Here is a 12,275-nt window from a genome sequence, read left to right on the forward strand (position 1 = left end):
TATGCAAAATGATGGATACGTTCCATTTATTAAAATGGAAAATATATATATAGTTATTATGAAATATCACCGCATTTTTCGCATTGTTGAGTTTGTAACTAAGTTTTTCAATTTTTCGAACATATATTTTATCGATATTATTCAATTTATTCAAATTAATAATAAAATTTTTAATTATTTTAGACTGCATTTTTATATATACATTTACATAATTGCTTTTTTCGGGAGTTTGTGATATTGTTATATGTAGTTCATCTGGTTTTTTTAGTATTTATAGTATTTTATAGTATTTTTAGCAATATATATATATGTATACATATATGTATGTATAAATATATATGTATATGTATATATATATATATATATATATGTGTGTGTGTGTGTGTGTGTGTTTGTTTGTGTGTGTGTGTGTGTGTGTGTGCGTGTGTGTGTGTATGTGTCAGGGTTTTACCTGCGACCGGTTTATGATTGCGCTGTTAAATTATATTGACCAATGGTAATTAAGCAAGTAAGTGTGACGAACAATCCAAGTTGGGCACAGAAGAGTAGACAAGCTCGGGAAGAAAGGGAGAGAAAAAAAATATTTCTGTTAGTGTGATGTTACAAAAGCTGGTCAGTTTTCTTTAACATATCTCGAGCATGTTGGTTGTAGTTTTGGTAGTAATTAATTACGTTAAGTTGGTGTAAACATCCGTAAGATTTGATAGGTGAAATTTACGTCAATGGTAGTAGTGTGGAGCGGTTGTAGCATTAACTTTGGTCGTAATAATTGTAAACGTTAGGCAGAAAAGAACGCTGTCGGTTCCAAGTCTGCAGATGTGCACTCAACAAACAGTACTGTCAACAAACAGTAGATTCAACAACATTCACGCACACCCCACACACTTTCAACAGCCTGTCAAACCTGTTCAGTCAGGTCCCAGTCGACAGCAGTAGACCCAGTAACAATTCAACCAAATTACGACCGTCCTTGCCGCTGAACGTCTGAAAACAACGTCTCACCCGGTGGCAGCCCTCGCAGTAACGACTACATGAAGCAAACTTTCACTCACACTCGTAGAAGCATTTAAATTTTTTTGTTGTTGAACCTATTGTGAACCTTTACATATATCATTATTATTATTATCAAAAATTTATCTAACGATAGTTAATAAAATTCAAAAGCGCCCATAAGCATTAGATCACTATAACATTAAGCATGGCCCACATAAGAATAAGAATTTGTCAATAGCCAGTAAAGGCAAAAAAATAAATGAATAAAAAAAAGAATCAAACATGATAACATAAATCATTACATCGGAAGATAACAATTGAAAAACTGACAAGAATGTTAATTTAAACTAAACAAGATAAAAAAATTAACCAAACAATATAAATAAAAAAAGGAAAAATATTCACACATTACCTTATTTATGTACACAAGCGATAATAGATTTTAATTTTGGCGTGTAAATTTATTGTAAAATTCTATTCAAAATACTAATTTTTCGTTTTAAAGTTGACTATACTGTTTGCTCTAATTTCGTGATTACAATAATATATAAATTTGTAGTTAAAATATCTAAATTATTTAATAATTTAGTTATTTTTAGTTTAATTGGCACGTGGTTTTGATCAGCTGAATTTTCACGTTCAGATCGATTTTTTTTCAAATTTTGTTCTCGATTTCTGACATGAATCTCGACTTTTTGAGAAAAGAGAACCGACCGAAGATGGGCAGTAGAGAAGATGAACCGGCCAAAAGATTGCACGAATGGTGCGGAAAGATGTCTCAACTGCTATCTTCACTAACCGACCGAGTAAAACATTTGGAGGCAAAAGATGAGAAGAATTTATTAGAAATCAAAAGATAGAAGTCGAACCTCAAATCGGCAAAATGGTTGCAAAACCTTCTATAAGTACTGAATGGATTAATGTGGTCACCAGAGGTGCAAAAAGTGTAAAAAAAGCCTGTAGATCATTTAAGAAATGCAGGAGAGAGAAAAAAGGAAAAAAAAGTTGTTATCTACGGAGTACCAGAATCATCTGCTTCAAATCTGACAGATAATAAAGAACATGACGAAACCAAAATTAGAAAAATTTTTAAGGCTATAGATAAATCTGACGTTTCAGTTGCATACTCAAGAAGATTGTGATCAAAAGACTGAACAAAACCTGGGCCATTATTGGTTGATTTGTCCGATGCTGCTATCAGGAATCTCGTCCTCTTGGCAACTAAAAAAATTAAGAAAATTTGACAAATTCAAATCTGTTTACATTAGTCCATATTTGACAGAAGCTGAAAGACAACTGGACTACATATTGAGACAGAAACGAAACAGATTGAATGCAAAACTTGGTGCAGACTCGCCTATTCAATGTGGCATCCGTGGAAATCAGGTGCAGAGATTCAGGAAATTTCGTTAATTTAAATTCAACTCATGATAGAGCAGGTTTTCTAAACAGACACAACACCCTACATTGTATGTATTTAAATGCTACTTCTTTAGATAATAAACTGAATGAATTCAGAGTTGTTGTTCTGACGTATAATCCATCGGTTATTGGTGTTAAGTGAAACATGGTTTACAGATATCTCAATCGTTAATATAAACAACTTTGATGTATAAGAAAAGATAAAAATGATGGTGACGGAGTGTGTCTGGTTATCAATTCATCTGTCAATTTTTATGAAGTCAATGATGCTGTTTTCAACAGAAGCAAAATTGAACAAGTATGGGCAGTTATCTGTCTTTATCATGATAAATATTTGGTAGAGTGTATCTATAGACCAGATTATTTTGTGGATGTGATTGATCTTTAGCTTGTTTTCAAACAAGATAAGTATTATGTTGACAATAAGTGTTTAAAAGATGTTTTGATAATGGGAGATTTTAATTTCCAATCAATAGGATAGTAAAATGGGTCAACCACAACAATTAAAAATGTCAGTGGCATTGAACAAAAATTTACCAACATAATTAACGACACGTTCCTCTATCAACATGTTAACGTACCAACATTTAAAAAATCCAATGGTGTAACAGAGAACATTTTGGATTTTATTTTTACAACGGAACCAGGAAATGTATGTTCCGTATGTCCAGCAGATCCAGTTTTTGCTCTCGGTAATATAACTCAGGATCATCTCATTTTGTCTTTTGATTTTGTTGTAGAAAATGTCTGCCCAGTTCAATATAGTTCAAGTCAATATAGAAATTTTTACATAATAAAGGAAATTGTAGGGAAATATCTCAAGTGATATCTAATGTAGATTGGACTAAATTATTTGAAAACATAACTGTACAACAAATGTATGACGAATTTCTTTATTACATAAATGAAGTAATCAATATTTTTGTACCCATAGTCGATGCAGCAAAACGTCGTAATAAAACAGCTTCATGGATCAACTCACATTTACAATCACTTATCAGAAAAAAAAAATGTCTAAAACATAAAAATAACATTCGTAAATGGAAGAATAAAAATCTAGGTGAGGAATATAAAGATTTCTGCAAGTATTTAAAATTTGAAATCGACAAAGCACGTCTTCTTTATGAGCAAACATTATTCAACGAGCTATGGATAATCCCAAAATTCTTTACAAATATCTTAATAATCAACAAACAGTGAAAGAGTCAATTAAGTCTTTAAGGAAACCAAATGGCAAACTAAATCACGACTCAGTTGAAATTGTGACTTTAATAAATGCCAGTTTTTAAGATGTGTTTGTACTAGAAGACGATAATAAAATTTCGCCTTTTTATGTAAATGAAAGTAATTTTGAACAATTTATAGATATGATGCCAGATGATATCAGTTATGAAATTGTTTTAGATAATCTTAAACAATTCGATGAAAACAAACCTTGTGGTGTTGAAACTACATCCAGTATTGTTAAAAAAGTGTGCAGAGGCGTTTGTTGTTCCAATTGCTTTGATATTCCAGGCCTCTTTGGCTACCAGTCAATTTCCACTTTAGTTCAGATTGGAAAAAGTTTCACCGATCTACAAAAAAGGCGATAAAACTGTAGCAACTAATTATCGCCCGGTTTCTTTAAAATCAACTTCGTGTAAAATAATGAAAAGTATAATTCGAAAGAGTGTAAAAGATCATCTTTTAAGGAATAACATAATAGTAAAACAACAACATGGTTTTGTTAAGGGTAAATTATGTGCAACAAATCTACTTGAAACTCTTGGTTTAGTTTTCTACAACTTGGATAATTTTATTCCAGTGGATGTAGTCCTGCTTGATTTGGCCAAGGCATTGGATACTGTTCTACACAGAAGATTATTAGCTAAATTAAATGTTTATGGAATAAATGGTTTGATGTATAAACGGATTGAATCGTTTTTTAAAAGCAGAAGACAAAGAATTGTTCAAGGTGAAACTATTTCTGATTGGGCTGAAATTTTTAGTGGTGTTCCTCAGGGCATTGTTATTACTTTTCATTCTTTACATCAATGACTTACCAACAAATCTGAAAAATACAACAAAACTGTTTGCAAATGATAACAAAATCATGAGAGCAATATCGTCAGATGACGATGTAGTCGAACTTCAAGCTGATTTTATGAGGCATTTAAGTGGGCGCAAGACTGGCTTCTATGGTTCAATATTGAAAAATGTACTGTATGCACTACGGATCCGGTAATAAAAAATGTCCACTGTATATAAATGGAATATTCCTTGCTGAATCTGAATTCAAGAGAGATCTTGGAGTGATTTTTTTCAAATAACTTAAAATGGAAAATTCAAGTCATCACAGCATCAAACAAAGCAAACCAAATGCTTGGTCGAATAAAAAATCTTTTGGAATATTTGATTATAAGTTGCTTTGTAAATTATACCTAACTTTTATTCGTCTACTCTTGGAGTTTGCAATATCAGTTTGGTCCCCAGATCTAAATGGTGATAGCGAGGTGATCGAAAGAGTCCAGCACAAAGCAACTAAGTTAGTTCCATCATACTACATTAAACTATTTCTTTACAATGTGAACAAAAACGTTTTTATGTTTTTTTTAAAAATCCATAGTCAACTTTGGCAATCCATTCCAGACAGTTGATCCAGCAAACACAAAGCTACTTGCACCGGCACACTGATTTGTAACCGGGACTGTCAACTTATTCAAATCGAACGACCTCAGGTGCGCACCCGTCTGACGCCGTAAATTCTTTTTTATTCTGTCCTGCAGATACATTGGAGCATTACCATTAAGCGTTTTATAAATCAAAACTGCAATCTTGTACACTATTCTTTTATCGACGGTCAGCCAATGCAACCCTTTTAGTATAGGCGTCACCTGATCATTCTACAAACCACCAACAACAACCTTTGCCGCACAATTCTGTATTGATTGTATCAATGGATTTGTCAGGCAAACCATAGAGTAAACTACTGCAGTAGTCAATCCTCGAATGGACAAAGGCATGCACCAGAGTGTGAAGTGTTGAAACGTTTAACGATCCACGATATTGATTAATTCTTCCGATCTGATACATGCACTCTCTTGACAACATCCTGATATGGTACTTAAATCTTAGATTTGAATCAAACACAACACCCAAGTTGGTTAAATTTTTACAAAACAAAAATCTTTCACTGTTCACTGTAATTGAGAGTTCACTTACAATTCTGCCAATTGCTGCCATGTTCCCACCAGTAAAAGTTTATTTTTTTTTATTCAGTTTTAAACCATTCTGCGACATCCATAAATCGACAGCCGTCAAACATTCCACAAATTTATTTATCTCCATTCGAAACGAATCAGTTGTAGTGTAACTATTAACTATTATCAGAATATCTAAATATCATCGGCAAAAGCGTGGTATGAGAACCCAAATGATTCGATAACATTGAATATCTCTGACATATATATATATTTATGTATATATATATATATATGTGTGTGTGTGTGTGTTTGTTTGTGTTTGTTTGTGTGTGTTTGTTTGTGTGTGTTGTGTGTGTGTGTGTGTGTGTGTGTGTGTGTGTGTGTGTGTGTGTGTGTGTGTGTGTGTGTGTGTGTGTGTGTGTGTGTGTGTGTATGTGTGTGGTGAGTTGACTGGCATCCAGAAGTACGTGTGTATTGGGGTAGAGTAAGAATTTTTTTACCTGCTACTACATAAGATGCATAATTGTGAACACCTTTTTTTTAATTATTATTATTCTTTAAAAATCAGGATCTGACAGACGCAGAAACTGTAACAACATGCAAGGCAGTGAAACAAAATTAAACAAATAAGTGAGAAAATAAATACAAAAAGTGAGGAAGAGAAATGATAAAACATGAAAATAAAATATGTTAGAATAAAATAAATAATAATAATAAGACAAATAAAAAAAAAGTAATTGACGATGGAATATAAAATGAAGTAACGGCAAATTGATAGACTAGATGATGACTTAGTGAGGTGATCGATAAATAAAGGCTAGGCCTGTGCTGTGTGTGAAAAAGTTTAATGAGTATTAATATATTTGATGACTTATTAATAGACTAAATGATGACTTAGTGAGTTAGTGAGGTGATCGATAATGATCAATGAGTAAAAACTAGTTCAGTAATGATGAAGTTTTCTTAAGTGCTAATATGTTTGTGGTGTCTTGTGATGAAGGTCTTTTCCTGGTATGTAAATTGGGCGACGACTTGATATTTATGTTTGCGCTGACGAAGGTTGTGTTGTAGTTTTGATTGGTGGTAGTAGAGGATGTATGACGTGGTTGTTGTTATTTTCTATTTTCTTGAACAGCCTTGAATCGAATGTGTTGAATATCTGGGTGACGGTAGGATATGATAAAGGTAGGTAGTTGAAGCAAATTAGTTTTTTGATGAGAGATTGTAGCTGCTGAAGTTGTTGTTGCGTGGCAAAACCAGACCAGGAGGGAGCTGCATATTTGATGCGTGAGATGATGAGTGATTCGGTGATGTCGAATAATTTGACGCCTCTGAGACCATGTGAACGGAGTGTTTTGAGTGCGTGAAATGTTTGAAAGCTTTTTGTGATGATGTAATTGATATGAGGTGCTATATTGAGTGTGGAGGTGAATGTGATGCCTAATATTTTTAGTTGACCTAACTCATTTTAGCTAGATGGTTGTCCCTTTATGGGTTCCATGAGTTGTCTGAGTTAAACACCAACTTAGTTTTTTTATTCTTTAAAAAATCAGAATCTTATAAACGTAGAAACTGTTACAATATGCAAGGCAATATTATAGAATGATAACGAAATATAAATAACGGAGTAAGAATATTTAAACATGATAAGCATGAAAAATATAATAATGATTAAAAAATCAAATAAATTAATTAATTACTTGACTAGTTGATGTAAGTCAATGTAAGTTGATGTATGTAAGTTTTGTGATCAATAAGGGAAAAATTGTTTAAGGAGTAAGAATGTTTAAACATAGTAAGCATGGAATATAAAATAATGATTTGAAAAAACAAATAAATAGAATAATTTATTGATTGACTAGTTAATGATTTAGTAAGTAAGTTGAGTGTTCGTTAAAAAAAAAGAATTGACAAAATTGAACAAAAGACAAACATTTATTGAGCGTTAATATATTTAAGATGTCTTATGATGAAGGTCTTATCCTGGATTGAGTAACGACTTGATAGTTATATATTAGATCGTTTGACGATAGCTTAACACGTGCATACACTCATATATTTATAATGTGTTTTAGGTAACTTTTTAGATTGATAGAGCATTAAACATTTTATTGACTAATAAATAAATTTCAATAGTTTCAAATTTCAATGGTTTTTTAAATTTATCGAAAAGTGTTGTTTATTATCTAAGTTAATGAAACTCAGCTATCAACACAACTTTTATAACTACTAAGGTGTTACCAATTACGCCGTGTCAGGTAGTAACTATTATTTAAAAAAAACCTCAGTCGTTAGCAGCTTATATAAATATTGCTCCATGTTACGTTCCTAGAAACATTATTTAAAAAATTGTGCAACAAGTATTACACAAATTACGGGAATACAGCAAAAATCGAAAAATTGTTAAAATATGGACAAGGAACGACAGTAGAGACATCATTTCAACTAAGTAACCTGCTCGTTTGCTAATAAAATCAGATGCCGCTTTCATAATGATGTTTCTCCTATTATTTCATATTTTTCTTTGGGTTTTTTTAATATTGTTGTTAGTGTAAAGTTTAGTGTGGCTCACGCCGGTCTGAACTCAGCTCATGTAAGGATTCATAGGTTGATACATTGATACATTTTTTAATAACAATTTTTAATTATTTTGCTTATAAATTATCTATTTTGAGTTAATTATAACATAAATTAATTTTTTAATATGATAACAGACCCTTTTTGTGATGAACCACTATGCGGCCAGTATTGATGAAGATAACTTTCATGATCCCAACAAGTTTCTTCCCGAGAGGTGGTTGAGAGAAGGTGATGTCAGTCAGCAACAACATAAAGTACAACAACAAACTGACATCAAGAAACATCCGTTCGCCAGCCTTCCATTTGGATATGGCAGCAGAAGCTGCTTAGGTTAGTTCACTCCTTGTGCGGTAAATGTTGAAGGATGGAAGGATCGTGTTTATAACGAATGTTATGTTAATATTGACATACAATCTTAATATGAATGTATTTAATTGCTCTGAAGTATTTGTTTATTTTTCTAAAATTGTTCTTTCATCTGTTATTTGCTCTCTATCTGTATTTTATTATTCTTTATTTTAGTTATATTTATTTTTATAATTACTCAGTTTATTTATTTATTTTATCATTCATACTTTTATTATTTAGCGTTGCAGCAGCCTCTATTTTTAATTTAAACACTTGTTTCATTTATTAAAATTGAATAATTGGCAAATTTTAATTAACTACTCTTTAAATGTATTTTAGATGTCATAAACATATTTATTACTAAACTCATTTGTAAATTAGCTATATTTACTTGTTGCCAGTATACAAATCTAAACGAACAATCTTTTAAAGTTTGAAGATGCATTGAACTCACCTGTTAAACAATATTTTGCCGAAACCTTATTGTCAGTCACAATGTTTCACTACTCGATCTCGATCCCGATCTCGTTCACTTGCTAACCTACCAGTGATCTGCACATTATTCATTCAATTTCAACGATGGTTTTGCATTATGTGTTTTGCATTAAGTTACAATTTACTACCCAGACACGCTATTCTTATTTTATTGTAAACAATCATCAAATTTAAAAATTTTTCAAACACAAAGAATTAGGGATGTAAATTTGAACACTTGAATTTTAAAATACACTACTTGAAAAAGAATGATAACCAATTACAATTATTATTTCAACTTTTATATATTTCTGTTGCTCTTTTTCATTATTATATTATTAAGCCATTTTTCGACCAAGGTAAATGTCAACAAATTTTATTGTTCACCGAAAATTTCAACTTCACGCAAACACTGCACACATTTCAAGTGCACAAAAAAACTGACCCACAAAGGTTAGAAAATTGACGAAATGGATTGTGTTTGTTCCACTGATTGGTTTATTTGAAAAGCTAAAGCATGCCAGTTAAACTGAATCATTCAGATTTTTAACGTATCAGTTCCGCAAAAAGATTATAAAAGTTTGCTGAAATGATTATTTACCGTAAAATGGAAGTAAAATTTATTCAAATTAACGCTGGTTCAATTAATATGTTGACCAGTTCGACCAGCAGACGACATGTATGCTGCGTACGGCACTGTTATTAATATTGCGCGTTAGCCTGGTTTCTAATCTCTCTGTGCACAATTCAATGATCTTGACACACAACACACACTCACACATGTAGTGTGTGTGTGGGTGTTTGTGTATAATGTATTTCCTCCATGTGAGTATACTAATTTTGTGGCATAAAAGGCATCTTCCAGCTAAGATACTATGCTATCAATAAATGCAAGCAAAAATAAGAACTAATTATATCAAAGAAATGAAACATTGTATCGACGATGTCAATGAAATTAAAAATCTGTTACTTTTATGAAAATTATGTCATTGACACTACAAATTTAAACTCCAAGTTTCAAAAGATTAATTTTTTTTTAAATTTGATGGCACATTGATATGAAGCAATTAAGCTTGAAGTTTATAAAATAGAAAAATCTTAAAAAAGAAAAAATTGTGTTTACAAACGAATAACAAAAAGAATCTCTGTCTGGTCTAATGCACCATATTTGAAAGATTAAAAAAGGTCACTTATTAGTTACCGCATGCATAACCATTATCTACCGTTCTCATCGCCATAACTAATATATATTTCTATATTTTTCATCTACTTTTATTTCCTTGAAGACGTTTTTATTCTTTCTCTTTTTTTAATCATACAAAAGTTTATAACACTCGGATATCAAACAAAATTTTAAATAGCATTCCTGGTTTTTTGACCTTTATTTAATGCTGCGAATGCATATTGGTTTTTATAAATCTTTACACATAAACGCGAAATAAACTTGAAAAACTCATTAATTTAATATTATTTAAAATTATTTATTTTCATCTGAATTTAAACAAAGTAATCGCGATTGTTTTGTTACCAGTTAGCACGGCACTTTAATCGTTCAGACAAAAAATCTTTAACAACACCACATTGGCAGCATAATTATAAAAACACGATTTCATTTTTAAGGCAATATTTTTTTTAATAAATTTTCATTTTTTATGTTTATTGCCATAATTTTTATATATAATTTTAAACCCCTAGGATGAAAGAATTATTTCTAATTAATTTTTATTGATGTAAACAATTTTCTAATTTAAATTCAAATTGTGTAAACACTTGTATTAGACAATTGTATAAACACACAAAAGTCTCACGCATATGTTACAGCGATTTTTTTTTGTATGCCACACTGTGATGTGGAGAGTTATATCGTTCATATGAGAACTACTCGCTTTCAACGACTCACTGCGCATATAGAGGACGGCGCCATCAAGCATCACAAGTAGCAAGTATATCAGCAGCCTCTTACGTGAAACTATGCTCCATCCGAACTCAACGTATCTCGTTTCTGAACCAATTTAGCTCGTCTCATAATTAAAAGGGCTTTTCATATCGACAAAAATAAATCTTCATTCAATAAACAATTTAATAGCTTTGATCTCAATACCGTGATGTGACACCGACGCTGATGGGGTACATCCACATATTCACCGCGTACAACAACAACGATACGAATTTCGTTTGACGTTGGATGCATTTCAAGCACTCCATACGCTGTTTTAAAACTATTAGCTCGACTTGTTATTTCACCATCATTTTTTCAATTATATTTTGATAGTAATAACGAGAAAAAGTTAACAGTTGTGATAAGCAAAGTGATAAAGAAATGATAATTTATAATTTCATGTTTCTGTCGACAGTAAAGTTCACAAATATTGTTATGGTAACCAAAATGATGAAGATAACGGTGTTATTGGTGAATATGATGTGATGAGATGATGGCGGGTATTCGCGATGAGAATGATTTGTGATAAGAATGATGATGATTTGAAAAGATGAAGATGGAGGTGATTGAAATATATCAAAAACATGATATTTAAACCTTTATTGATATCTTAAGTTCGACTACTTGAGAAATAATAACGTTGTTGATATAATAATATTTTCGGTTTATAAAAACAATAACTGGATAACAGAATATGCGATACCTGATACTTGTCGAGTGCATTTTGTCGAGTGCATTTATAAATGCATTTTGTTTATAAAATTACAAAGTACACATTACAGTTTCCCTAAACAAAATAAGTTTGCGTGGTAAATATGACGCAAGATTCATGAAATTGCACAATTATCATGCATTTTTAATGAATTCAAAAATATTAACAGTTTGGTTTATTGCTATCATTGAGTTGTAGGTCCTTTATAGATGCAAGTATAAAAAGCGTATTTCAGATGTTTACAAAATTTAATTTGAATGCAACTATTTTTACTTTTTTACTTAAGCAAAGTGGTTATCTGCAAGTGAATAAAAATTAGAGTAATTTATCTTGTAATAATGGTAAAATAATATGACTAGACTTATTATATCATTGCTATAATCTAAATTCCTTTTATTTTTATTCTAATTATCTTAAGATATAATGTTATTAGAATTTATAATTTCATGTTTTTGTCGACAGTAAAGTTAACAAAGTCACTAATTACAATGAATACTAATCACAAGAACAAAGGCCTGGGTTATACAAATTCCCAATATAAACTGCAACAGGGTTATACAAATTCTCTATATAAACTGCAACAAGTGCTGAAGATGATTGTAAAATCGAAATAGGTCCTATACAA

General features: G+C 31.2%; 1 protein-coding gene across 1 annotated transcript in view; it reads left to right on the top strand.

The window, feature by feature from the left end:
- The window catches only part of HELRODRAFT_81128 (hypothetical protein), a gene marked incomplete at both ends in the record, with an annotated part of 33,062 nt that overhangs the window by 10,339 nt on the left and 10,448 nt on the right, over window positions 1-12,275 (top strand). Inside the window, one exon of the mRNA XM_009020776.1 lies at window positions 8,312-8,507. Coding sequence (XP_009019024.1) covers window positions 8,312-8,507 — 196 coding nt within the window. The remainder of the gene's footprint in view (window positions 1-8,311; window positions 8,508-12,275) is intronic.

The sequence above is a fragment of the Helobdella robusta genome, assembly GCF_000326865.2.
Source record: "Helobdella robusta unplaced genomic scaffold HELROscaffold_29, whole genome shotgun sequence".
Taxonomy (NCBI): Eukaryota; Metazoa; Annelida; class Clitellata; order Rhynchobdellida; family Glossiphoniidae; genus Helobdella; species Helobdella robusta.